Source organism: Chelonoidis abingdonii, chromosome 9, assembly GCF_003597395.2.
Source record: "Chelonoidis abingdonii isolate Lonesome George chromosome 9, CheloAbing_2.0, whole genome shotgun sequence".
Lineage (NCBI taxonomy): Eukaryota > Metazoa > Chordata > Testudines > Testudinidae > Chelonoidis > Chelonoidis abingdonii.
The window spans coordinates 8,637,807-8,665,521 of record NC_133777.1 but is presented as its reverse complement, the minus strand read 5'-3'; the positions used below and the strand labels follow the sequence as shown (position 1 = coordinate 8,665,521).

General features: G+C 48.9%; 1 protein-coding gene across 1 annotated transcript; it reads left to right on the top strand.

The window, feature by feature from the left end:
• The first annotated feature begins 1,607 nt into the window (after positions 1-1,607).
• Positions 1,608-27,715, top strand: FSCN1 (fascin actin-bundling protein 1). Its single transcript, XM_032767750.2, has 5 exons — positions 1,608-2,664; positions 20,494-20,650; positions 22,686-22,807; positions 23,230-23,397; positions 24,862-27,715. Exons 1-5 carry the CDS (start codon positions 1,842-1,844, stop codon positions 25,062-25,064), a joined length of 1,473 nt encoding a protein of 490 aa, XP_032623641.1. The 5' UTR covers positions 1,608-1,841; the 3' UTR covers positions 25,065-27,715.

Below are 27,715 nucleotides of genomic sequence, written 5' to 3'. Positions count from 1 at the left end.
CAACCATTTTGTGGTTCTTTTACACTGCCAGAGCAGCACAAAGGACCTTTAGTATATCTGAGCATCAGCCACCGGAAACACAGGTGAGGATGCATAGCTTGGGTTGAGGGGCAAAGGCAGATAAGTGGGACTATTGGCCTGAGTGAGCATTTGGAGGATTATGTCCATAATCACACCTAGCTTAGATCTAGGGTGTGATAAACAGAATGCCCCGGGTGGAGCTATAACATTTATTCATGGAGGGAGGAGGGCTTTGAGGTGCCACTGAGCCACCAGAAAACTCAGGGGATTCTAGCAAGGGACTCCCGATGCCAGGAAAGTCACAACACCCTCCCACTCAATTCCCCCCATTACCTGGAAATGTTCATTCAGATCTGGGGAAGTCTGGCTTCTGATGACTCTCCCAAGGCCCCCTGGTTGCCTCCACCTCCGGATGCAGATGGGAGCCTGCACTTATGGAAAGGAAAGTTTTGCCTGCTTTTAGCATGGACCTCCCTGTGAAGGATCCCAGAGAATCTGTGGCACTTGGATTGGAAAACAGGGGAGTTCAGAGCTGGTGTACAGCCACTGGCTTCTGGTGCAGCCTCCAAGATCCAAGCTGGTCTGGGAAGATGGTTGGTTCTGTGGGCCAAACCCAAAGGCAAGAGAGGCAACTCAGACCCTCCACGTCTAATGGAAAAATTCAAGTTAACTCCACAAGCTGAAACTCTTTGAGGCTGATAGTTTTTGTCTAGATGTGTGGTATCCCAGTGAAACTTCAGCATTGGGCAGAGTAGTATTTATTTTTCTCCAAGCTATTGACCTCAGAAATCTCTCTTGAAGTAATGGCAAACATCAGCATCCCCAGAGCCCAGGCACTGGTGGAAAATAGAGTGCTGAATTATGCTGGGTGCAGAACCTAAAGAAATTCCAGTGAATCACTGGAACGGCCCTAGTTTAAAGTTGGTGTAAGTGAGATCAGGTCTGGGCCTTTGGTGTGCAGGCAGCATAGATCAGTCATATGTGAAGGATCAGGGCACCTTAAATATTGCTTATGGGGAGGTGACATTTTCACTTTATTAACAACCACCCACCAACTCCCCCACTGCCCAAGAGAAGACTGGAACAACGAAGAAATGAACAAGTGCTTGGGTTTGATTACAGTTTCAATGCAACACTAGAAATATCAGAAGACCCCGAAGAGACCTGAAAGTCTATTAAATCCATGGCTCATTTTCCTTGGCCGCCTATTTGCATCCAACAGATCTGCTTTGCCTTCAGCTTGGCTATTTTTACTATTTTTTATCCATTTGCATCAAGCAACTAATCCTAGCTCCATAATTAAAAAGCCCAACCCAGGCACATTACAGATTTGGTATTTTTGTTAATTAAAGAGTTTGCTTGGAGGAAAACGCCCGGGGGAGGGGAGGCTGGTTTCCCGGGGGAAGGAGGGGGTTCATTCCCTGCAGTGCGTTTACTTAGGGTGCTGAAAGGAACACACCTCCCCCCTCTTTTTAGTGGCTGCAAAACCCTCGCTCCCTCACCCTTCTCCCCGGTGTCTCAATTGGAGGCGTGGCCGCAAGCACAACCCCGACATCCGCCCCTCTATATAGGCTGCAGCTGGGGGCGCTCCCTGTGAATCGGGCTTTGTGCGGCTGCAGAGGGGGGCCAGGGGGAGACGCGCGGTCCAGCCGAACAAAGGCCGGGGGAGGCGGAAAGCGGGAGGAAGGGGGGTCGGGGAGAAAACCCAGGCGAGCAGCCGCAGCCACCCCCTGTGTCGCTCGCTCTCTCGCTGCAGCCCCAGCCGGCTCCTGCAGCCCCAGCGGCTCCGCTTCCCCCCCACCCCCCGTCGCTGCGCCAGCATGACCGCCAACGGGACCTCGGCGCCGCTCCAGATCCAGTTCGGGCTCATCAACTGCGGCAACAAGTACCTGACCGCGGAGGCCTTCGGCTTCAAGGTGAACGCCTCGGCGCCCAGCATGAAGAAGAAGCAGATCTGGACGCTGGAGCAGGACGGCGACGACTCCAACGTGGTCTTCCTGAAGAGCCACCTGGGCCGCTACCTGGCGGCCGACAAGGACGGCAACGTGAGCTGCGATCGGGAGCAGCCGGCCGCCGACTGCCGCTTCGTCATCCTGGCCCACGACGACGGGCGCTGGTCGCTGCAGTCCGAGCCCCACAAGCGCTACTTCGGCGGCACCGAGGACCGCATCTCCTGCTTCGCCCAGGCCGTGTCGGCGGCCGAGAAGTGGAGCGTGCACATCGCCATGCACCCGCAGGTGAACATCTACAGCCTCACCAGGAAGCGCTACGCCCACCTGAGCGCCAAGCAGGAGGAGATCGCGGTGGACCGCGACGTGCCCTGGGGGGTGGACTCCCTCATCACCCTGGTCTTCCAGGACCAGCGCTACAGCGTCCAGACCTGCGACCACCGCTTCCTCCGCCACGACGGCCGGCTGGTGGAGAAGCCCGAGAAGGGCACCGGCTACACGCTGGAGTTCAGGTCCGGCAAGGTGGCCTTCCGGGACGGCGAGGGACGCTACCTGGCCCCCTCCGGGCCCAGCGGCACCCTCAAGGCCGGCAAGAGCACCAAGGTGGGCAAGGACGAGCTCTTCGTGCTGGAGCAGAGCTGCCCCCAGGTGGTCCTGAGAGCCGGCAACGAGAGGAACGTGTCCACCAGGCAAGGTAAGCTCCTCGCCCCGCTGCCCTCCCTGCCGGCAGCATCCTCGGGCGAGCTCCCTGCCCCCGAGCTGCCAGCCTCCGCAGGGCTGGGGATCGCTCTGCACCTTGGGGGACCTCGCTTGGGACAGGCAAGTGTCCATCGGTGCTGGTGCTGGGGGCTGCCCCACCCCCTGGCTTGGAAGCGGTTCCCACCCTACTCAGGGTTTGGGGCTTGGTTCAGCGGCTCTCCGCCTCCCCGGGATGCACATTGTTCCAGCTCCTTGCATGCGCCTCGTGGCTGGCGGTAGGAACTGGCATCGGTGCTTCATCCTGGTCCTCGCTAGCTTCATTGTACTGGAGCTGCTGGCTTCCTGACTGCCCGACCAGATGCTGCAACGGATCTAACCCATCCGAGGCAGCTGCTTTAAACCAACAACAAAACGCCTTGTCGCCAAATCTCCCCTTTGCTGCCATCCCCCCGCCCCCCGCTTCAGAAAAGCGGCTGTGATTAACCTAGTGGGCTGCTCCAGACCTCCCCTCCCCCACTTACTCCTGAAGCTCTGCAGGATTGCACGGGCAGCCTCTACCCCAGGGCTCTGTGCAGGGACAAGCCATGCTAGGCGGCCCCAGACCTACCGTTCGGGGACGAGCTGCTCCCCTGCACGCTTGTGCATGCTGGCCTGGTCCCCCTTTGCTGCTGACGCTGGGCTACAGCAGTGTCCCTTCGGTGCGTGTTGGCTTGTGCATCCAGTCTGCTCCCTTGCCTGCTCGCTGCAGGGCAGAACTTGGTAGGGTTATGTAACGGCTTTAGCTGAAACCCGGGTGTTTAGCGGCTGATTTTGGGTTGTGCAGGGAAAACATGACCTACATTCAGCCCACACAAAGGGGGCATTGCCTTTGCCTGCTGCTGCTTTGGCTGGGCCTGCTGAGCTCCCCCTCCCTTTGGAAGCCAGGTTTTTCTCCAATACTGCAGAGGCGACCAGCTTTGTGTGTGATGGGGAAAGAACCGTGTGGATTTCATGGTCGTATCTTTGACCACAGCACTCCATGGGTGCTCACTGTTAGCTGAGAGTTCAGGGTGCTGTTAGGACTGGCATTAAATGCCTATCTTGCACCTTCTGCACCCACAAGTTTAACGACCAGTTGCTTAAGGCTGGTGACAGAGAGCGAGAGCTACAGAATGGTGCCCCCCCCCCCCCCTTAAGATGGGAGCCAGTCCATTACAAACTGCTTGGCTTTGTGATACAGGTCAGATACACATGGTAACTGCTTGGCTTGCCATATGTGTGTGAAGGCTGTGGAATGAATTTGGTCTAAGCCCTTCTATGAACAGTCCCCAAAATGGATGTGCAACCACAAGGATTCCTACCTCCCCTGACTTGAAGTGTCTGTAATGGTTGGATGGCTGCCTGCTCTGTCTTCATTCTGCAGGCTGCTACAGGGAGTTCACTGACTTAACCACATCCAACCCAACTCCCCAAAAATATCAACTGTTCCTTTGGCTGATATTTGTCCAGCCAAAGGGTGGGGGAGATGGGGAGGCTGGTAGGAGAACAAGGGCGGGCTTGTGGTTCAAAAAGAATAGCAATTGCTGAGCTCATTGGGGGAGGGGGAGCTGCTGCTCCAGTCTTTTGTCATGCTGGAGTATTCAGGATTGGAAAAGCAGATGGCGGGAGGGGTGGGATCTGTGGGGGTGGGGAGAGGCACATTTTACAGCAGGCTGTAGAGGGAATGCCTCTCTACAAGCCTAGGAAGTGGAGGAAGGCTCCTGCAGCATGGGTGGGAAGAACACTGCTCATTTTAAGGGTGTGGTATGTGGCTAGGAGTGGAGAAGCCTAAGCAATGTGGCTGAGCTGTCTGAGGGTCTTGGGGTGGGGGTGGGGAATCTCTGTTTTCATGTTCCCTCCCTCAAAATACTTCCATTCACTTTGGAAGAAGTGAAAGGGGCTGTGGGCTCCATCACCCATGGTGGGAACTGGTCAAATGACCCAGACTAGTGAGTCTGAGGCATTCTGCTCGGCCTGATCCTTAATTTGAAGAAGGTAGGTGGGAAGACCCAGGAGCAAGAGGACCAAACACTGGCTGTCCCTGTTAATTTAGGTTTCCTGCTCCTCTGAGAGTTTTCCCCTGATAAATTTTCTGGCACATGTTAAAAGCCAAAGTGCAAACCTTGGGGTGGGGGAAGGGATTTACTTCATGGGTCCAGATGGACTCCAGTCTGGGTTCTTGCAATTGCTTCATTTAGTCCCCTCCTTAAAGGGGAAAGAAATAGCACACCTCTCAGGACTGTCATGGGTAGCAGTGGAGCAATTAGCTGCAATATGATCTCTCCTTTAAGTATGGTTCCGGCAGGGAAGCAGTTTCTGCTTGGTTAATTCTAGCCAGCAGCAGTAATGAACAGTTGTGGAGCTGCTGCTTCTCTTTTGGTTCAGCTGGGGCACAACTTGCTTGTTCTTTCCGTCCCTTGTTGGTGTCTTCCCTCCCCCTGCAGCAGAACCACTCTGTTCCAAGGTTAATTAGAAACAAACCTAAAAACACATGTCCAGGGGAGGCTTTCCAGACAGCCCTCTCCCTTACTAGGCTGATAAGCCTGTCCCTAGTGTCTGATACTGCAGAGGAGAGGATGATCTGGAGATTGGTGATGCTCTGAGTGACCTGGCTAACAGACTAAGGGAGTCTCATCCTAAATGAGCACTTGATACTGGCCCTGAAAAGTCTGTATTTTGAACTGACTCATTGGGGTCATGCTTTCCTTCCCCTCACCTCCTTGCACTGGGGAGGACAGCAGTATGTTGGTCTGACTTGTCTCCTGCCTCCATCAGTGAGGTTGCAAAGAACATGGGTCACAAACCCAATTGAGAAAACCCTTTGTTTTCCCCGTCTTCCTCCAAAATCTTGAGTTTGGTGTGAATACAGATTAACTAGCATCTGCCTCTTGTTAGTGCTACCTCTCCACTAATTGGGCTCTGCCTGGCCTAACTAAAGTTAGATGCACAGTGGATAGACTTACAGGGCCTCTGAGAAAGGGATTCTTGTGTCTGGGTATCTGGAGGGAAGGAAAGACTCTCCCACAGGAAGTCCAGAGGAGCTCTGGGTTCAGATAACTTTTGCAGCTAGAGCTATAATAGCTACTGCCTAGGCTTGTCTGTTTTCCTGAAGTTGGAGCACATGCAGCCCCAGGGATAGTTGTTAAGCCTGTGTTCCTTGAGTACAAGTGCAGAGTCAGCAGCGATCTCTTGGCTTTTGTTGCCACTCTATTCAGGCAGAGAACACTTGAAAATGGGAGGAGCTCTTCACCCCCCACCCCACCCCACCCACACTGTGAGTCCCTCCTGGAATGAAGCCCTGAACCAACCTAAGGAAAAGTCTGCTGGGGCGGGGATGTGTGACAGGAAGTGGGATGGCAGGAGTTCAGCCTGATGACTGGAAGGCAGCTCTGATTCACCACTTCAAGTGCTTCATATCCTTCTTGGAGATGAATTTAAAACTTCCTCTGGGCTTGCCTGGAGAGCCACAGAACAGGATAATCTCTTTCAGGTCAGGATTTAGGAATGTGCCCTAGATGCTGAAGATGTCATGGCTGGATCAGCTGGAAACTTAAGTCAAACAGGTCTATCAGGCAGGCAGCATGGAAAAGTGACTGTATAATTCTTTGGAGGATGATCTAGATTTGTCTGCTTCCTTCTCTGATTTATGAAGCCTCCAGAGAGATTATGCCCAGGTAGCTGCTTGCAGGCTATTTTAGAAACCCAGAGTCTGCCTAGGGAGCAGATGAGCTCAGACAAAGGTGTAATCAACTAGGCTACTTGGAAAGAAATGCTCAGTTACCTGGGAAGCCTGCCAAGACCACAAAAGGAGCTGGTTTATCTAGGAGACAGATTGTACTTTCTAGGGAATGGGAGAGTGGGGTTATGTTAATAGGGTGCTCACATATGCAAATATCAAGGTCAGCCAGTAATCTCAGGTTAGAAATAAGATAAACAGAACAGCACTCCCCACTGCTGCTGAGCTTTTACCAGATGTTCTGTTCTTCTGTTGGTGGGAGGCTCCTTCAGATAGGACTCCCTGTTCCTGTTTAATTATTGGATAGAGGAGTGATGGAGCTCTTCCCTAAGTGGGTGGGTGATCTCCATCTCCTAAGGTGACTAGATGCCCTGATACTAGGGACTTTCTTATATATGCAACTATTTCTCTCCCCCTCCTTCCCCCCACTGCACAAAAACAGGCAAGTGTGAAAAATCAGCCACTTTTTAGTCTGGTCACCCTATCCCCTCCATATGTTTGCTAGTGTTGTCAGAGCATAACTACTTTCTACCATTGTTTAACTTGAGGGAACATCAAGTGGATTTATAGGCTGTGTGCCAGAAGCAGGAAGCATGTGGGGGAGGGTAGGAGGGAAATGATCAAAGCTAGCCTGCACGCTCTGCTGCTTGTGGGGAAGGGGAATTCCATAGGGGTTTCTGACTCCTGGCCTTCACAGTACACGGGGATAGGTGACTGCAGGGAGAGGTGTGGTTAATGCCTGATCTCTGGTAGCTAAATGCCAATTCTAAATGGGGCTCCTACTGTCCTTCCTTCTTAATCTTAACCTACTCCTGGGAGTCACCTGGCCAGAGAGCCAGAGGCAGTACTGCCTGATGCTTAGAGCAGGGGAGTAGGGTGGTGACACTTGAGCTGTTCCCAGCTTTTCCCTGACCCAGAGGTTAAATGACTGGCTTAGCCATTGATATGGAGATCCCAATCTGCCTAATGGGGGCCATGAAGGGATTGGAAATCCATGCAGTAGTAAAGTCTTTATTGCTGCTGCATCCAGGACTCTAACCAGAGCACAATTCTAGAACTGCCATTGCCTGCCTCTTCAGGTGCTGCGTTAGCCACTGCTCTGCAGACCTTGTTTCTTCAAAGCCCGCATAGATTTGTCTGTTTACCAGTGGTTGTCCATGCTCAGCCCCAACAAACGGGCTTTTCTCCTGAACTAGGAGTCCAAGTGTGAGACTGGAGGTGTGATACCCAGAGAAACTCTATTGTAAAGTAGTCTGGGGTAGTGCTGCAGGTATGAGGGGATGGTCCCCTTGCAAGAACAACTAAGCAACCAGGTTCCATGCACCCAAGCTAAGCAATGGGGAGTGCAGGCCAGTCCCCCTAAACTGAGCTTCTGTACCTACAGCCAGAAAGTGAGGAGTGTAGCCTCAAGAGCTGGAATGAAGTTCAGATGAAAGGGAAGTTGAACCCAACTTAAAATGCCTTCAAATCCACAAGTGCCCTGGATCTTGGCCCAGGTGAGACACTGATTCTATTTCTGGGATCCTGAGTTCATGTCTAGCCAAGTTCCCTCCATCAGGACTGACAGCTCTTTCCTGTCTGCTTCTGAGTTGCTTGTTTTGCTGGCAGACCCACAGCAATGACTGCCTAAAACAATTGGGCATGAGTGGGAAATAGGTGGTGTATCTGGGTTAAACTAGCACTGGAGCACCTAGTCTTACCCTAGCATGCAAGTAGCAATACAGAAGGTCTGTCATGCAGACCTCAACACAGAAATTGTGTTGCTGGGTAGAATGCCACAACATGGGAGCTCTCTAGAATCTCCAACATGGCAAGTTGTTCAAGCAGAAGCCCTTGGGTCACAAACTGGGCCCTTCAACTTGGGTGTTGGGTGGCAGGTTTGGATGCATCTTTCAGCTGTAACCCTCCCTTGCGGGATTTCTTTTGAGTTGGCCTCTAATAGTTTGGAGAATGACTTGCTGCCTACCTCCTTAAAGTCATCCCTTCATTGCTGCAGCATAGGAATCAAGAAACCTAGGTTCAGTCTGCTATTCTGTCACTAAGGTGCATCTACATCACACAAAAAACCAAAGTCTATGGCAGAGAGTTTCATTCTGGGTCAACTGACTGGGTTTGTGCTATGGGAATAAAAATAGCAATGTAGACATTTGAGCCTTGGAGAACTAACCCTCTTGCTGGGTTTCAGAGCCTGGACTCCAGCCTGAATGGGAATGTCTATGCTGCTATTTTTAATCCCTAGTATGAGCCTGAGTCAATTGACGTGTGTGTACACACATCCTAACTTGAGTCAATTGCCTCCTCACTGATGCCTTCTGAAGCTTACTTTGGGTTCATAAGTGCCTTGAAATTTGGCACATGGAAAGCACTGCATAACTCCCATGCACACATTGTGGCCACTGTTAAGTAGCACATGTTCATGCTGGAAGTGGTTTTGGTCTCCTCAAGGTTAGTTTCTATGCACAGGCCAGGGAATTGGAACTACACATCTGTTATCTGCATTAATAGCATGAACAGACATCTGGCTTAATGTCTGCCCCCATGTACCAACACTCAAAGGGCTTGACCCTTTGAGTGGTGAATCTGAATGGAATGTGGTGCCTATCCTACTGGAAGGGCCCACTTCATGCTGCTGGACCTGCTGCTTCTGCAGGGCACGTGTCCCAGTAATCCACCTCTGATCTCTACCTCAAGACTTTCAGGCCATTTATGAAGTAGTTTTAATTTTAGCCATATTTGGCCCCAAGATGGTCACATGAAACCTAACTCCGTGGGTCAGAAGGCCTCAGACCTGCTTAGCACTGTAACATTGAGGTGGCTTATTCTTCAGTTGGAACTGAAGCACCTGCAACATCTGAAAACCAGCTTGTAACCATACAGCCTCACAGAGACCTACTGCTTTCTCTGAGGTTAACATGCTAAAGAGACTTGGTCTATGAATAACCTTTCAGGGAGGGTTGATGGCCTTGTGGTTAAGACACTGGACTAGGATTTTTGAGAACACTCCTGTCTTGCCTACTTGTAAAACTGAAGTGATTTTAGGTAAAAACCCTGTGTGGACACCCTCATTTTAGTTACGTGACATGTTTGAATTTAAACCAGTTCCTAATCTAATTAAACAAGCCTGGTTTTAAATCAGTAAGCAGTGCAAAAAGCTATAGAGAGCTTAAAATAACCCCATTAGTTTTAAAATCTTTGCAACTCTGTGTAGGCAAGCTTCAAGCTCTCCAGAGCATGGTGCCTAGTACAGAGGCCTCCATCGTAGTTGGGCTTAGAGGTGTATTGTGCCACAGATAACCAGCATTTGCAGATTCTGTAATGGGTTACTGTCACGTGACTTGTTACACCACCATAGAGCTCTAACTTCAGTACATACATGAAAATTTTGAAGTAAAAGATGCAGCTTAGCACTTGCATCCATAGCTTTAAGTCTGCAAGCACTGAACAGTAACTAATATTTCCTGCTGTGTACCAATTCCCAGCACACTAAAGCTTCTGCCTGTTGCTGGAGTCTGAGCCATGGGCACAAACTGAAAAGGCAGGTGTGCACATGTAATGGTTGGTCCCTTTGTTCTGCATGCAGTCCCCTTGCACACATTTCAGCTTTCCTCTTGTTGCCATCCTGTAATAACTTGCACTAATACAAGCTACAGAAAGTCAGAGGTTGCTTCAGTCTATATATAGGGGACTCATGCCTGAATGCTGTTTACCTTGTGCGCCTCACTATAAGGGTCTACATCTGGAATCTACTTCCAGAGCAGTGAAATGGGGGCCGTCAGTGGATCCCTCAGAGGTAATCTACCTCATCTGTCTAGAGATGACCTTGTGTATGGTCCTGAATTTTTCCAGCAGCTACAGACTGTATCCGTCACTTACCACCCCCCATGTGTAGTAGGCTCAGGGGAGAGGAAAGGGTGTTGCTGCTAGAATACTTCACCACTGACTAATGGTGTTGGAAGACTTGTTTGACTCTGAATGTACAAGCCTATTTCATGTAGAGTCTGTGCCTCCCTGTGGCACTGAGAGGTTAATCTCACAGCTTGTTGTGCTGGCAGCAGTTGGAAAGCTTTCCAGCTAGGGAATTAGGAATTCCTCTCCTGATCCAACTCCTGGCTTTTCTTCCTGTCAGTTTCCACAGCTGTCTTCCCTGGGGGGAGCTTATCCAAAGAGGGGCTGGGACTGAGAGAATTCTTGTTATGTAATATTCCTGATGCAGGGGACAATTGAACATACAGCTCATTGTTAATGGAGCCAATTCATAAGAATGCTTGTACCAAGATGCCTTGGTGGGGACAAGTGCTGTAATTTAGAGATGCACCCTAATGGCATGAATTCTCCTCATTTAAAACTTTATTTTAATAGAGCAACAAAATATGGACCACTCTTCTCCCTCTAGCTCCAAAATGTCTCCAAACAATGTTGACCCCCTGCAGCAAGGTAAGGCTGGGAGCTCTCACCAGAGCTGCAAAGACTAATTCCTTCCATCACCTGGTTTCCAAAGATGCTGGCAATCCTCTTGCCCTCCCAAACTTCTTTCTTTGCCAAATGTGAGGAGGCATTTTCTCCATCTAAAAGACTGTCCTAGGGAGTGACTTTCCCTCCCCTCTCATTCCTGTTCCCTTACCACTGCTCTTATTGTTTTGGACCACTTCTGCCCCCAGATTCTTAACTGTGAAACCTGCCACAGTCCAACTTCCCATGCCTCCACTCTCCTCATTCCATATTGTGGGTTCATCTGACTATATGCAATAGTCAGCTACATCCTTTCTGTTGATGAGGGTGTCTCCTTTACACCTAGTGCAGCCTCTACCACAGGACTACTGCATCCATCTGGCCAAAAGCAAGAGCCTCGCCAACCACTCAGACTTCCAGAGTGGATAGAAAGCCACTTCAGGAGGAGTTCCCTGATTAGTTCTTGGTCCTATTTCCCTCTTGTGTCTAAGGTTAATTAGCAGCTCTGTCAAGGTCGGGAGGAGTCGTGCTGATTTCAGACTGGAAATCTACCAAGAGCAGTAATTAAAGTTTGACGGTAACAGTATTTGCAGAGCGCTCTGGGTAACAACCGAAAACTTTAAATATAATGATAGTGCTTCTGGCTTTAGAATCAGGCGAAGTGCCAAATTCAAGGTGTGAACAGCAAGCCCACCTCTCAGCTTGGATGTCAGCTGTTTCATCTTATCAGGTGTAGACCCACTCTGGAGGGGTAAGGGTTGGGAGGCGACTAGGCAACACAACCTGGTCATTGGGCTTCTGATCTTTCACTATCACCCCTAATCACACCTGGTTCAGAACCTTGCTCTAGCTTCCTGTCTTTCCACTCTTTTCTTCCCCTGCTGCTTAATATGGGTGCAGAAAGCCATTGTCCAGAAAGCAGCCATAGCAACATGGAACTTGCTGATTGGTGTGAAGTCGAAAGCAATGGGCTAGACACCAAGTGATGTGTGATGCAGGAGGGCTGGGTATTTATAAGCTGTCTGCATATATTATCCAGAGCAATGGACAGGGTATGGGAATTACCAGAATGTGAGTCCCAGGGCTTCTAATGTTACTATAATTGCCTGCAGCACAGCCTCTGACAGTAAAATCCTCTGACTAGCAACCGCTGACTCAGCCATATGTCCCTGGAATCACTCAGCGTGGGGGAGAAACTGCTGTGGGGAAGAACTCACAGCTTTTCCGATGCTCCAGATCCTCTGGGAGGTGGGGATGAACCTCTAGCCTTGATCAGCAGAGAAGGTCCAGCTGACCAAAGATAAAAATAATTCACCCTAGAGTTAGCCAATCCTTGATGCAGGAAAGGAGGCTCTTTTGTTGAGGTTTTTGTTCTTACCCGCAGTTAGCAGCTGGCTGAGGGGACAATAGCCTGTTTGGTACTCAGGATATTTTACCATGCAACATTTCCCTAATTTTGCATGGCTGTGACCCTCCAGACCTCCTGTTCTCTCTGTTACAGCCCTTTGAAGCATTGTTATGCTGGAGTGTAATTGCATTCCTTTCTGCTGAGTCTGTAACCCAACTCCAGCCTGGCATTTGGGGAAGGGGCTTCAGGGAACCTTCTCTCCTATGGCCTGATCTGTTTCCCTGTGAGTGAGACCACTTATGGGCTACAATCCAGTGTGCCACATCTGGTACTTGTGCCTGCTGTGCCTCTTGGATAGTCTCAAGGGACTATCAGTGCACAGCTGACCCTTGAATGGTAGTGGGGAAGAAGGTGGGTTTTGGGCAGCCACTGCTTTGTGTAGCACTAGCTCAGTTAGCTCTCAGCTTGTGGTCTGCAGCTCCCTGTGATCCACAGACTAAGATTTCCAATGGGATTTGTACCTCCATTTGAGGTTTTTTAGGTTCTGCAAATGAGGGTGGGGGCGGGAACTGCACCATTGTCTATTTAGATTTGCTTTATCACTCCCACTTCCCCTCATCTCCCCAGGTGGGAGACTGGACTTCTCCTGCTATTAATTGTTTCTTGGCTAACTCTTGATACATTCCAAGTACCCCAGCAGGTGGCTTCTGCTGAGCCATAGCATATGGGAAGCTGGTCACTATTCAGTACCATTTTTATGGCAGCTTTCTAGCTGTTGGCTCTGAAAATGAGACCAGTTGGCTCTTTTCCCTACATTCCAGTTCCCTGCAGATGCAGTCTCTGCTTAGGAGGCAGGGATGGGGGAACAGTGGCTCATAACATCAAATTAAAACCCTGATGTGGAGGGCTAGGTCACATGGAGACTGCATTCTGCAAAACTGTGGGGTGTAGCACAGCTGGAGCCAGACAGGCCTGGCCTAGTTCTCTGATGGGAAAGAAGAGATCTAAATAAGTGGCATCTGGAACTGCCCTCCATACCTGAGTGAACAGAGTACTACTAGTCTCCCCACTTTTGGGGACAGAAGTGGGAAGGAAGAGGTAGAACCTAGCTCCTGGCATGTTTTGCTTTTTGCCCTCTATAGCCCAGCACTGTCTTCCTCATACAGAGCAAAGAATCCCTCCAGATTTATTTCAGATTAAGGGAAGCCAAGAACAGATTTCCTGGGAGCACAGTGATGTATGCTAACACTTCATATCAGAAAGCAAGGCTATCGTGGCAGTTCAAGGAGATGTGTATGCACCTAGAGATGTGGTGCACAGAACGCTGTCCCCTTAAGCTGCTTGCTAAAATAAATGTGAGGCCTGTGGGCAGCCATTTTCTGTCTGTTCTGCTCTGGCAGCTCTTACCAGCTCCCCTTCCTTCCCTGCCCCAGCTGGCAATAACCCTAGCAGCAGAGTGACTCCAAGGGTACATCCCTGCTGGAGGTGTAACTTCCAACCGGTGTAGATATCTCCATGATAGCTCTGAGCTAATGTGCTTTTAAAGGTTGCCTGACTCACCTAGATCTCAGATGAGATTGTACTTGCTCAGCTAGTCCAAGTTACCTCCAGTGCTGCTGTGGCACCCATGCTAATGGGCAGGTTAGCTGGATCAAAGCTAGTGGAGGAGTGTCTGCCTGAGCTTGGAATGACCCCTCCAACTGCAGTGTAAACGTAGCTAGCATTGGGGAGCAGAAGAGGCTGAGGGGCACTGCTGACCCCACCACTGCACTGTCCCAGGGTACTTTGTGTGCCTGTTTAGCATCTGTAAATGGTCATGCTGGGTGCTTTCTAAAGAAGGTGCCCTTCTCTAGCCTTTCAAATGCAAGATATCTTGTAACTGCCAGCTGCTGATGATCTTACTGCAGGTGTGGAGTGGGGAGTGGATTGGATTGCCATATCTACTTCAGGAGTTGGGACACTACTTCCTGCTGCCCTCCTTGTTCCTGCACCTCCTTAGCCATTCAAGCTGAATTCTGCATGTGAGAGGGGAGCCTGGCACTTGTACTCAGTGTTGGTTTGGAAATGAACAGGTGATACCCTGCTGTCTAGGTGGGGAAACTAGCTTACATGATGGAAGACCACAGACTAGCCCTGCCAGGTTGGAGCAGGGAAGGGGAGAGAAATGGGTTGGAGGCTCAAAGCATTGAGCCATGGTACTCTCCTAACACTTTGATTATCTAGATCAACATAATCTCTAACCACCTTCAGGAGACATCAGTGACCATCCTATTTATGGCCCCCTTAATATTTACGGAGCACCACTGCTTAACTGGCACATTAGTGTGACTGGGAGTAACCCAGCTGCACTGAACAAGCTCAACTTGTGGGGTGTTTTGAGCTATTGTGGGGATGGAGAAGCCATTGCTTGTGTATTTGAATGTCCTCTGCTCTCAGTATAGGACTACTCCATGCTCCCACAAAACGCCTGGTGAAGTACGCTGCCTGCTTCTAGAGGAGCAAATGATGGCAAAGGTTGTGGAGCAAGTGAGTGACTGGAATTGGGATATGCTGGCCCATTAACACCTGAACTCTGGTGCTTAGTCTTTGGAGCCCTGAATTTAGCATATGCATTGGATTGTGTATCCATAAGACTCTAGATAGCTAGGCAAACATGTCTACATGCACTCCTGGTCTTGCACTGCTAACTGTCATAAAACACTTCTACTTTTACGTTATTGGGTGAATCACTCTGAACCTTCTGACTAACTTGTCAAACTTCAATCTGAGCAAATTTAGAGTGCTCAGCTTTCACCATGGAAAGTGTCCTCTTAAAAAGACCTCAGCGCTAGTTCTGGGGTGATGCAATGTATAGGTGAAATCCCCACAGTTAATGGGACCTGTATAACTTAACCAAGAGGCGCTTTGATTCAGCAGGTCTGAGGGGCCTAACACCGCTATGGGCTCAGCAAAATGTAGCCTCCCACACTGGAATACAAGGTGCTGCAGGTGGCACCTAATCCAATTTTGGAGTTTAAAAATTGCAATATAACCTACACCACAGTTGCATAACACTACAGTATCTTATAGTTCTGGTCCAGAAAACTGATTACAAGGAATTTCTAAATCACCTTTGTCAATGGTCAAGTGAGTCTCTGTTGGCAGTTCAGACAGTGAGTTTTCTAGAAGCTAAACAACCTGCAGGTTATCAACAGATTTGTTTCCTGTTTATCATTCCCAGCTGTAAATAATCTACAGTGATTCTCAACCAGGGTTTTGGAGCTTCTTGAGTGAACAGCTTTCAGGGGGGTCCAGTCTGCCAAGCAGGGCCAGAATTAGACTCTTGGGGGGGCCCAGGGCAGAAAGTCAAAGCCCCACTGCATGGGGCTGAAGCCTAGGGCCTCGAGCCCCAGCACTCAGAGCTGAAACTTGAGCAGTGTAGCTTCCAGGGGCTCCTGTTCCATAGGGCCCCAGGTAGTTGCCCTGCTTGCTACCCTGTAATGCCAGCCCTGGCTTTTATATGCAGAAAACCAGTTGTGGAACAGGTGGGCTGTGGAGTTTTTATAGCATGTTGGATGGGGTGGCCCCAAAGGAAAGGCTGAGAACCTCTGGTCCACAGCATTCTACTTGGTGTGGTCCATAAGGAAAAAGAATAGGGTTCCTGCTGGCTTTCCACCCAACCCCCCCCATTCCATGGGGAGTACTATATATATCCAACCTCCTCCCCTTCCCTCCCAATTAAACTAGGTTGACATCTTGTTTGGAAGCACGTGGTTCTACTAGGAAGAACTGGTCAAATTCGGAGTCCTAGGGCTAGACCTAGTGAGAGATCAGGCTTCTCTATGCAGTTTCCTCTGACTACACCTGTGGGAAGGCTGCTCACTGCTGCCCTATGGCTGGCCTGATAGTGCTTGTCAAACAGAAGCAGGGACCCAAAATCCTGGAATAGGATCATCCCTACCGCCAGAACCAACTAAAGGGTTTCGGTCAAAACATCTTTGAATGAAAAATTTCCCAGTAGTTGTATTCAGTCTTCCATGTAAACAACTTAAATTCCAAACAATTCTATTCATAACTGAACACTGGATTTGGGAGAGGAAATGTCCCCTTCTAGTGGGGAAGAGCAGGGATGAAAGAAACTAAAACCCTACATGTTTCCATTTTTAATCAAATGGAACTGAGAAATTCTGTGGAACTTAGCAGGAAACCAAAACTCCTTCCTCTTTCTGTGGCTTTCCCTGCCAGCTGCCACCTCTACCTCTTTACCCAAGCAACATTCTGTGCTTCCTTCACGCTTGCTTGGGGAGGGGGAAATTTCAGGGTGAAGGCAGCACCCTCCTCCCCAAACTGCAAGCTGTCAGAACTAAATGATATTGTCTTAAAGGACTTGGCTTGGGCCAAGCTTTTCCTGTTACTCAGATCTTATGCAGTCACATTCATTCATTGGTTCTGTGAGGCCTTATTTTCTGCCTGTCCTTCCCTACAAGAGGAAGACCAGCCTGAGCCAGTCTCTGACTCACTGTTCCTCAGTGTATGGGCATTGTGTAAAGGCTTATTCAAATAGACTTCCAGATGTGAGTTAAGCCCCAGCTGCTGCTGAGCACAGAGGAGCAAACACCAAATGGCAGGCATGGAAAATTGCAGGCAAAGGGGGTATCAGCATGGTGGGTAGCAAGATAGATGCCCCTTCCAAAGTTAGGCCTACAAGCTGGGGATTGAGGGTCCTTACCCAAAACTCTTTTCCTGTCAGGACCCTGCCCCTCTCCTACCATAAGCTATCTGATGGAATGGGCTGGACTGAGACTTCCCAGCTGTGTCTGCACAGAGAACTTGTGGGAAATATTCTCTTCTCTCCCTTTTCCTGCCTTCCCGCTACACAGATCAGCCTATTGAGCTGCAGATAGAGACTTCCCTAAAGCCATCCTTGTAGATAGGGCCTTCAGTGGCTCTAGCAGAAGATGCTATCCTGTAATCTGGTAGAGCTCTTCATTCTCTGTAGCTGACACACCTGAGATGTTCCCACCTGGCTTTCAAACCTCTCTCAGCTAATCAGGTGACAAAACATGGGTCACTGCAGCCAGCACCATAAATAACAAACATGCATCAATCCTAAATGTGCCACACAGCTTCCTTTTGGAACTGCTGTGTTCCTTCAGGCCAATGCTGAATACCTGGCATATGCTGTCTGCTTGTCTTGCATTGAGTTCTGCAGCATGCAGGACTGGACATGGCTATACCAAAATCATGGTGAATGAGCAAATTGTTCAGTTAAGGCCATGTTGGAGAGGCACAAGCACAACAGTAAAAATTCTCCTGGGGGAAGGTGGGGGAGAGAACTGGTTCTGATAGCCGGCTCACCAACAGGGCTGACCTGAGCAGAGAGGCCCTGAGTCTGGCCTCTTTACCTCAGCTCAGCTAGGTTAAAAGCAATCTAACCCCTTAGGATTTCCCCAGCATTAGAGGCTTCTAGGGCAGTGCATTGCTGCTGAAGCAGCTCTCAGCCTTGGCAAAGGAGGCATGGCTGGAGCACTGCTATGCTCTGGCTATTCTGAGCTGCAAAAACTGCCTCACAAGGCTGGTTAGCTTAAGCCAGGGACTGGACTGGTTCCCAGGTGGCTCCAGAACCCAGGGAACTGCAAAGGTGCACTGAGACCCGCAACGTGTTGAGCTGTGCAGACCTGAGCTTAGAAGCAGAGCCAGAGGATGGGAGGCAAGTCGAATCTCTCCTGGGGGAAGAAGGCAGGGTCAAAATGCCTGGTACACGTGAAGATGGGCACCAGCAGTATTTTGCACTGGGACTGGCCAAAAAGGGCAGCTGCGCGAGTTCAGCTGAGAGACGGGTGCCTGGGTGAAAAGAGAAGTACTGGTGGCACTGACAAGAAGCCAGTTTAAACATGATATACGATTATGGATCACAAAGCTGAATTGCTTATCCTTCCAGTTAATAAAGTATAGACCAGATCTAGGTGGCCTCAGTATTGGCTGTCAAATACATGTGAAGGTTTAGAGTGGATCTCTAACTCTTTGAAGCCAGGCCCCCCTGGCCTGCCCCCCCCTCCCCCCAGCTATCTCAACGGGACATTCTTTACCTGACATCTGACCAGATAACAGTTGTCTAACTAGCCTGCCTCTATCTAGACCTGTTCCCTTCTACTGAAGTGCAGCTTTGGGCCTATCTAATCTAGTGACTTATTTTTTGCAGTTTAATTTGCTAATTAAAGGGATGTGGTGGCCAATCTGAATGACTCAAATTCTGTGCCAACTACTAGGCGTAACCCTCAGATTGTAAAAGATGAAAGATCAGAGGAAAAACTAGTCCTGTGTATATAATATATGTATAGGCACTTTTGCTGTCTCTCCCTTACAGCTCTGCAAGTCTTCAGTCTCAAGCTTTGCTACCACTGTTAATAGTGAAGAGGTGACAGGCCAGTTTTATACTGGGGGAGGATCCTCAAACATCAAGAGTGGAAAAAGCCCTTCACAAAATATTCTACTTTATCCCACTGAAGGACGCTGTGAACAGAATTTAATGGCAATGTCACTTTGGTAGACATTGGCCCTTTAAAACCTATGCCACAGAGAAATTGTTGAACGCTCTCACTTTAATCCAGCTCTGGAATCCATGTCAAGTTCAGCACCTCATTCTTGCTAATGGGCTAGTAACTTGCTCTCAATAACTAGCCATTTCCATACTCTCCCTGGAAAAACCCTAGCCATCTGGGGCAGCCTGATGGTTCCCTCCATTGCTCGCATTCATTTCAGCAGAGTTACCCCCACAGTTCTGATTCCAAAGTCCGATGGAGAACGGCAGGCTCCAGGAATAGAAGCGCAAGTAGCACGTTGCTAAGATCTCTGAAGTCTGATGCTGGAATCTTACTCTGGGCCTTTCTTGGCTCCAAAGTGCTGCTTGTGACTCACATCCCAGAAGTATTTTTAGGAAAAAACTGCCAAGCTTGGTGAGTTTCCCTTTCCCTGCAGGGATACTTGGCTCAGTCATGTATTGACTAAGCATATTTTCCTGAGGATAAATGCCTGTGGTCAGATGCAAGTGTGGCCTCTTGGTATCTCTCAGGGCCAGACTGGCTTAGGGTGCCATGATAGCTGTGTTGAGGTAGCAGTATACAGGAGGGGAAAGCCATGCAGTTTTGCACAGGAGCAGCAGCAAGGGGACTGAGTAGCCTGAGTGCATGATAAGCCAGACAAGACAGTTGGAAGTACAAGGAGCTGCAGCCATGCGCAAGCCAGGCAGAGCAGGGCAGTGGGTTGGGATGGGAGGGAGAGAAGCAGGCTCGAGAGTTGGCTCTAGGGTGAAAGTGGCCCGGGGGAGTCTTAAGGTGCTAGGATTCCAGTTTTAATACAGAGTGCCTTTACTCTGTGGAGGATGCTAGCCTAGTCTGGGCCAGTTGACATCCTTGTTGATCTCTTCCAGCTAACATGGAAGAGGAGAGAGGCATCTTTTGTGTCCCATCTAAACTAACTTCTGTAGTGCTCTGGGGTGCAGGTACCTGACCACAATATGGCAAACCCTGAATTCTCTTCCTTTGTACAGCCAATGAGGTACAAATTGTTTCAACCATATTGCAGCCTCAGATTCCCAGTGCTGCAGCATGACTAGGAAACACGGAAGTGGCTTTGACAATTAACACATGCAAGCCCATGCCCTGTTTTTAAGTATGCCATCAAGTCTTACAGATGTCTGCCAGCATGTGACTTTCCACCACAAGTTTTACTAGTGTAGATTGAATAGTTTAGTTTAGTTTAGCATCTCTTGCACATGAGAACATCTAGTAGCCAATTGTAACTTCCTCTTGTTCCTGTTTTCATTTGATGGGCTGATCAGGAATAGGGCTGAGCACCACTCTTAGCTGTTTGTGGTGATTATTGCAGATTTAGCTGAAATGTTCTGTTCCAACTGCTTGAGGATCCAGATTAAAATCTTAAATGTCAGGGAAACTGTTCCCTGGATACTTGCACAGGCGCTTTTTTGCAGAAAGCCTATGCACGGGCTACTAGTGCAGCTAAGGGGGATTCACCAAGAGTAAGCAAATGGTCACAATCTTTCTGCAAAAAACTTGCCCCACTTTCTACCTTGCTATTGCTATTCTTGTGCTGCTGATTCAGTTAACTCATGGGGTCCCTAACAAACATGTTGAAAATTGGCTGCATTAGGGGCTGTTCTCTAATACTCCCTGGTCCTCTGTCCAGTCTGAGCTGGACTAGGTTGGTTTGGGGGGGCAGTCTCATGAGGATGGGGCTGCTTGCCACCAGATGAGTTGCCTGACTTTCTCCTATAGGGATGGACCTTTCAGCCAATCAGGATGAGGAGAGTGACCAAGAAACCTTCCAACTGGAGATTAACAAGGACACCAAGAAGTGTGCCTTCAGGACTTATACTGGGAAATACTGGACCCTCACCTCCAACGGTGGGATACAGTCCACTGCCTCGACAAAGTAAGTCTCTAGAGCGTCTCCTGTCCAGTGCTTGTCGTGGACAGGGCATTCTGCTTGGTGGCTGTCTTTGGATCCAGAGAATCCAGGGGTCTCATCTGCATGCAGAATAGAACTGTTCTACCATCTGAATGCCAGCTATTCTAAGGTGGCTGATACTCAGTACTGGGGTAGAAATGCCTCTGAGTCCAAGGTCTGACTGAAAGCAACTGGTCCACCACCAAGGTTGTCTCTCCCTGCAGGAGGCTGAAAGGCCAATGTCTTCACTTCCAACTACAAATGCGCTCAGTAGATATACAAGCTCAGTGAAAGTGTGCGGCATTCCTATGCGTGGCCCTAGTAGGGTAGTGATGCCATACCTGGTGGTAGGGCCCCAACCCTCTGCAAGCATTCATCTCCTTGGGCTAAATGGCCTCTTTGAGGGGAAGGGGCAAACAGTAGCTGTTGTGAATTGTTACGCTGCCTCACTTGGCTAGGGACCACTGGGTATCTGGAGCAGTCAACTTGCCAAACTTCACAGAAGGCTGTAATAAGGCCCTTTAGCAGCAAGTAGAAATAATCCTTTGCTGTTGCTATCTGAACCCTCGGATGTAAATTGGCTGTGTGCCAGAAATGGGTCTAATAACTTCCTCATGAAAATAAAGCCTTGATTAGAACCCACCCATCCCCTTTGATACTGCCTACACAAGAGAACTATAAGGCTGTTAGAGGAACTATCTGCATGGGCCCTGCTCCAGTGCCTTGAATACGGCCCTCCAAGATCAGGTGATCCATCTTTCCAACCAGAGAGCCCAACACCAAATTTCCCTTTTCTTTTGCCCCAAGACTCCCATCAGGTTCTCCAATGTACAATAGATGCAGCAAGCTTCATCCATATTTGAAGGTGCTGCAGAATCTTGTGCTTCCTGCTATCTTATGTGGTATCCTTGGGACAGCAGGCCTGGCAAGGCAAAATGAGACACTATCTATTTCTGATCTTCCCTTGCCTACTTTGAGTGGTGGTGCACCAAGTGAGACTTTTCACTATTTTATCCAGTCATACCAGACTGGTTAAAACAATGCACAAAGCTGGGTGGACTCTGATCACTTGGGAATGACAGCAGCTGCCCTGAAAGCATACAGTCCAGAGTCCCTGCCTCCTCAATGGAATTCCTACCTAAGAGCTTCCTTGCCATGTGTAACCAGTACCAGATGGATGTGGTTCCACTGAGCTGTGAAACTTGTCACATCCAAAGCAAAGCCTAGCAAGAGGGTCCATTTGACTCCAGGTGACTCTTCAGTCCCTCTGCCCAAAACCTTTGTGCCAAGTGAGCCTGAATTTCTGTAACTGAGCACTCTCCAAACCCCTCCTAGTACGGAGATTGCCACTTCCAGTTTGTCCTTAGATACTGCCTTAAAGAATCCCCTTGGATCTCAGACTTTAACTGCATATGGGAATAGCCCTTGTGGAACTCACAACGAATGGCCTGATGGAGAAACAAGACTCCAGATTCTCAAATCTAGACTGGAGTCCTAAAGTAGATCTTAGTGACCTCCCTCTCCACCCCAGAATGTCTTCCTTGGGCCCATCTTGGGTAAAACCTGTATCACTTCTCTTTACACAAGGCAAAAGCCTTGACGTGTCCCAAAGGAGACCATGGATGCGAATTCCTAGGGCTGAACTTAGTTGTGCCTGCCATCCCCAGGGTTATCAGCTAAACAAAGGGGAACCTATGCCAAAGATTATTGCCAAGAATATAGTCTGCTCCACTAACTGCTGGCAGTTCAGACCTAAATTGTAGCCTAAAACTTGCCCAGTAAATAGTGAATTTTTTTAACACTAAAACTCCTTAGAAAAGAAATGCTGGGATAAATCCACCAAACCCTCCTCTGCAGGATCTTAAACATCAGCTGGCCTGGCTGGCTGCAAAAGCCTTTGCAGAATGAGCTCTTCTCCATGGGCCCTAAGCTGCACTACCCCCCTCTACTGAGGACCATTCTCCTCCAACACAGCTCTTCCCTTCCCAATGGCTTGTCTGCTGTGTCTTTGCTGTGGCAGGAACGCCAGCTGCTACTTCGACATTGAATGGTGTGACAAGCGTATCACCCTGAAGGCTGCGAATGGCAAGTATGTCACAGCGAAGAAGAATGGACAGCTTGCAGCCACTGTTGAGGCAGCAGGTGAGGGAGGGGATGCCTTGACCTCTGTAGCCCAGTGATTTCTGGGCAAGTAAGGGTGGGGAAGCCTTGGGATGACACTAGGAAAGCTATAAACCTCTGACCTCACTGATTGGGCTGTGGCTCTGCCACTCCCTGTCCTGTGTCGGAGTGAAGGTGGCAAAGAGCAAGGGAACAGTCTCCTCTCCTGGGCTCTGATGGACCAGACTGGAGGTGGTCAATGGGTTTGACTTGAATCCCCTTGGCTGTTTTCACCCACCTCAAATCAAATCTAGAACCTGAGAGGATAGCTTGGGACACCTTGGGGGATCTCCATGGCACATCTCTTGTACTTATCCCCAGGGAATCTGGATCTGTTGTAACAAGCCGGGCACCTAACCTCCCTTCTCTCTTCCATCCCTTCCCCTGACCTTTCGGCTGGGTAGGTGAGACGGAACACTTTCTGATGAAGCTGATTAACAGGCCAATCATTGTCCTTCGTGGGGAACACGGCTTCATTGGCTGCCGCAAGGTGACAGGGACCTTGGACTGCAATCGTTCCTCCTACGATGTCTTTCAACTGGAGTTCAATGATGGTGCCTACAATATCAAAGGTCAGTCCTGCTGGTATGCAGCCTTGAGGGTTCCACCTACCCACATCTTCCCCTGTGGCTGCATTTGTATGAATAACTCAGCTGTTCATACAGTAACACATGACCAAATGATCTCCTTTATGCATCATTAGCAGTGATACACCCCTAAGGGCTACATGACTTTAATCTCCTATACCACAGACCAAGGTTGTATGGCACCCTTCCATAGAGTGGAATGACCAGGAGGCTTTGTCTAATCTGAGCTACCTTCTAAAGCAGTGGTTCTCAACCAGGCTACACGTACCCTTGGGGATACAGCAGTCTTCCCGGGGGTACATCAACTCATCTAAATACTTGCCTAGTTTTACAACAGGCTACATAAAAAGCACTAGCAAAATCAGTACAGACTAAAATTTTAGACAATGACTTGTTTATGTTGTACTTCCATTTCAGTGTACATATAGCAATATCTATTTCTGTCAATTTTATAATTGTATGGTTAAAAATGAGACAGGTAACTTTTCAGCTGTGACACTTTGTCTTGTAAGCAAGTAGGTTTTTGAAGTGTAACTTGGGGGTACACAAGACACATCAGGTTCCTGAAAAGGGTACAGTCGTCTAGAAGGGCTGAGAGCCACTGCTCTCAAGTGTGGCCATTGGCTTACCACTTGGCTGGAGTGGCCTCAGTGTAGGGGACTCCTTTCTGCCTCATTCAGGTTTCCCTTGTTAAGCCACTGTGCCTAACACACCCAATCCGAGGCAGTGCTGGTATATCAATGAAACCTAAACCTCCTTGCTATTGTACTGAATCCTCAGCCCTGTTGCAGAGGGATGACTCTCTGCATCTCTTCAGTCCTTGGCATCCTGGAGGCTGCCAACAACCAGATATCTTGGACTATAATTTAGCATTTGTCACTGGATGGGGAGTGAGCCTGTCACTGCCATTGAACTTGGTCTAGAGTTGCTAAGAGCAAGACTGAGTGTTGGGTTGCATAGGTGCTACTCCTTCCCCCTGTGATTGCTGTGACACATGGGGACTTCAGGCTCCCTGAGCTGTCAGAATCCAAGTTCATTTAGGAAGCTCAGGAAACTTTGAAACGAGTGGGCTGGCCTTGAGTGGCCCTCTCCAGTCTTCCCATGGGCAAACCGAACAGCTCAGCCTGCAAAACCGGCTCTCCTTTCAAATGTCCTAAAGGTCTTCGGATATTGAGCTGATCGCTTGTGCTCTCTCACTCTGGTACCATGGCTCACAACTCATGGGGATTGTAATGGCACTACCTCTAACTGGGATTTCACAACACTTTTTTTTTTTTTGCCTTCTTTAGTTCAGCTTAATAGCTGGCAGTAAAGGGAAACTTGCCTCATGGGCGCTGCACTATAGGCAACAAGTCTGGGGGGGCTGCCAGTGTTTTCTAGCCTCTAGCATCTATTCCAAATATCCTTCATTCAGGACACTGCTTTTCTCCCATTCCCCACACTCTGCAGATTCCACTGGGAAATACTGGATGGTGGGAAGTGAGTCCTCTGTCACCAGCAGCAGCAATACGCCTGTGGACTTCTTCTTCGAGTTCTGCGACTATAACAAAGTGGCTATCAAAACCAACGGCAAATACCTGAAGGGTGACCATGCTGGTGTCCTCAAGGCTTCCACTGATGCAATCGACCCCTCCACCCTCTGGGAATATTAAAATGCACTTTAGCTCTCCCCCTTGCCGATTTTTTTGGTTTGTTTTTTTGTTTGGTTTCTCCCTCTGTTAAAGGATTTTCAGACTGGCTTGCTGCTCCCTCCTGCCATAGAATCCAATGCAATTTGTTGGAGGTTCGTCTTCCTTATCTCTTAAAACTGGATAATGACCTAAGGAAAATGCAACCTGTGTCTATAGCTAGTGGTGTCTATCCTTGGGTTTATGTTGGGCTTGGAAATTGTAGTTGCCATCCTCCACCCTGGCTCTGAGCATCACCTTTGTTGTCCCCTTCCTCTGAAACTAAAGGGAATAAGATCACCTCTGCTCTCTTGTGCCATATTGGAGCGCTGGCACCATATCTCAATCTCCACTACCAATGCCTGTGCTGTTGTCAAGCAAGGGCTAGCTTGAACAAAGCTGGAGGATCGGAGTGCCAGCATCCCCTACTCCTGGTATTTGCTCAGACCAAGGAGGTGAGATGGGTTATGTTAAATCCCTGTCTCTGATTAAATGTGGTCTCCATAGTTGCCAGTATTGGGGAAGAAACTCTCCTCTTCTCCCCACTTGGCTTATGATGGATAAATACCTTCAGTCCCTAGTGGGAGGCAGAAGAGGTGTTCTAGCATATCATACCCAGCCCATCAAGGGGCTGGTTTCAGCCAGCAAAACAGAACTCGGCTGCAGGACTAGCAAGCTTAACTCTCAGAACTAGAAAGACGTGCAGGGGGTTCACCTAGAAGCTCAGTCTAAAGGCTTCAGACTCCCAGCTCCGTCAATGGGATTCTCCTTGTGCCCCATGTGTGCTTCTGAGTGTCAAAGGAGCATCTTGGAGCCTGTCTCAAGCAGGTTCTAGCCCATCTCACTGAGACAGTCAGCTGACAGGCTAATGAAGCTGCCTTAGAGCTAATCCTAGACTTTTGGAAGGGGACAGGCTTTTTTTGAATATCAACAGATGCTGTGGGTGGACCCATTGAGTGAAATTAGTAGCAACCCTCTGACTTGCCTCTGTGTCCAACTGGGGAAGACTTCCTCTCCAAAAAGCTTCTCCCTGTCAGCCAGGCTGGGAATTTGATTTCCCAGTGGCTGTTTAAAAAGGGTAGTGGAATTTGAACAGAGTGGGCATATCTGCCTATTGGTTAGCAAGAGTTAGGTCTTACAAGGGCTCTGAGCACCCTCCTCTCCCAGTGTCTTCAGGAGGAGTTGAGTGAGCCTGGCACACAGCAGGACTGTGCCTCACCAGTTGCTGTATCTCAGTGGGTTTTTTTGCCCAACAACCAAGTCTTCTGGGCTACAGGAGAATTGGGAGGAGAAGAGCAGTGTAAACAGGCTGACATTTCTCATTCCCTGGACAGTGGCTGGAAGCAAAAATAGCAGATCTCAGTTTAGAATGGAAAACTTATTAGCATCTTTTGCACAGTGGTATTCAGTTCTTATCTCATACCTTACTGGAATCTTCATCCTCACCACAGAATGGTGTGGTGGCAAAGTGTAAAATGCCTATTTCTCATGTTATCTCCTCTCTGCCACCACAGTGGGGAGAGGACAACTAGTCAGTGTCTGACCCAAGTGCCAACTCTGCATTGATGGCATGAAAACTTAGCAACATTACTGGAAGCAGAAAGGACCAAAATAGTATTTTAATGTCTATTTATATATGCTGTCCATAGCACTATTATCAGCTGTTGTCTGCATTAGTTATAACAATGTGTGCATTTGTAATAGGTGATGCTAGCCCTCTCTTCAGGGTATCAGTAGGCACTTTGCCCTTTTGAGGCCTTCCCAAGGGTGGAGTTCTACTCCCTGTGACCACCCAAATAGCTTTTTTGTACTTGGTCAACCTGATGTCCCAGTTTGAGCCTGTATCGATTTTGGGGTTGGGGGAACAGACAGGTGGATGTATTCCAGCGATAAGGTGCTGCATCAGTCATAGGTTGTGTTCCAGTAGCTGGCTCCCATGGGTCAGTCCACATCTCCATGCCTTGCTAAGCTATAAACCATGCATGGTGCTTGTGGCTTCACATCTGTGCCAAAACAAATGGCTGCTACCAGTGGCCAAAGGCAAGGTAGGGGGACGGGTTCATAAGCCTTAAAGCCATGTTGCCATTATGTGGGTTCTTCCCATAGGAGCTTGGTGCTAAACTCTCTGAATAGAGAGCAACTGGCACCCCTAATCTGAGTGGGGATGAAATGGGCTCCCCTATCACATCTGCTCCTAATGTGATGCCAGGACTCTACCTCTGGGTTCATCTGCCTTTTTCCAAATTCAGGGGCGATGGTCTATCAGTCTTGTAAGTGTGTTTAAACCACAATCAACTCTAGGGACAAAGATGCCTCTAAAGAAACAAGTGGCCTGCTGAAATCCTGAACAATCCTGTGACTTGGCACATACTGCTTGCTGGCTTTTGCATCCACTGTGGCCCTCTTCCCACTCCTAGCTACAGTTTGAACCATGTAACTCCTGCTCTGGCTTCTTCCATGTGACATAGGTCAAGAATTTTTCAGTCTTCTTTATTGGGTGTCGTGGCTTTGAAAACATCTCTCTGAAATTTTGTTAATGGTTTTGGTTTTTTTTATTTTTTGTAAGTGCCATTTGTATAACAAATAGCTTCAAGTGGAGAAAGACAAATAAAAACCTGCATTTGGAAATGAGGAAA

Bases quoted from the DNA above. Each gene is read 5' to 3' on its own strand.
- FSCN1 (XM_032767750.2), top strand. From the start codon at position 1,842: ATGACCGCCAACGGGACCTCGGCGCCGCTCCAGATCCAGTTCGGGCTC. The intron at 20,651-22,685 runs GTAAGTCTCTAG...TTGCTGTGGCAG, and splicing joins CAGTCCACTGCCTCGACAAA to GAACGCCAGCTGCTACTTCG. The intron at 22,808-23,229 runs GTGAGGGAGGGG...TCGGCTGGGTAG, and splicing joins AGCCACTGTTGAGGCAGCAG to GTGAGACGGAACACTTTCTG.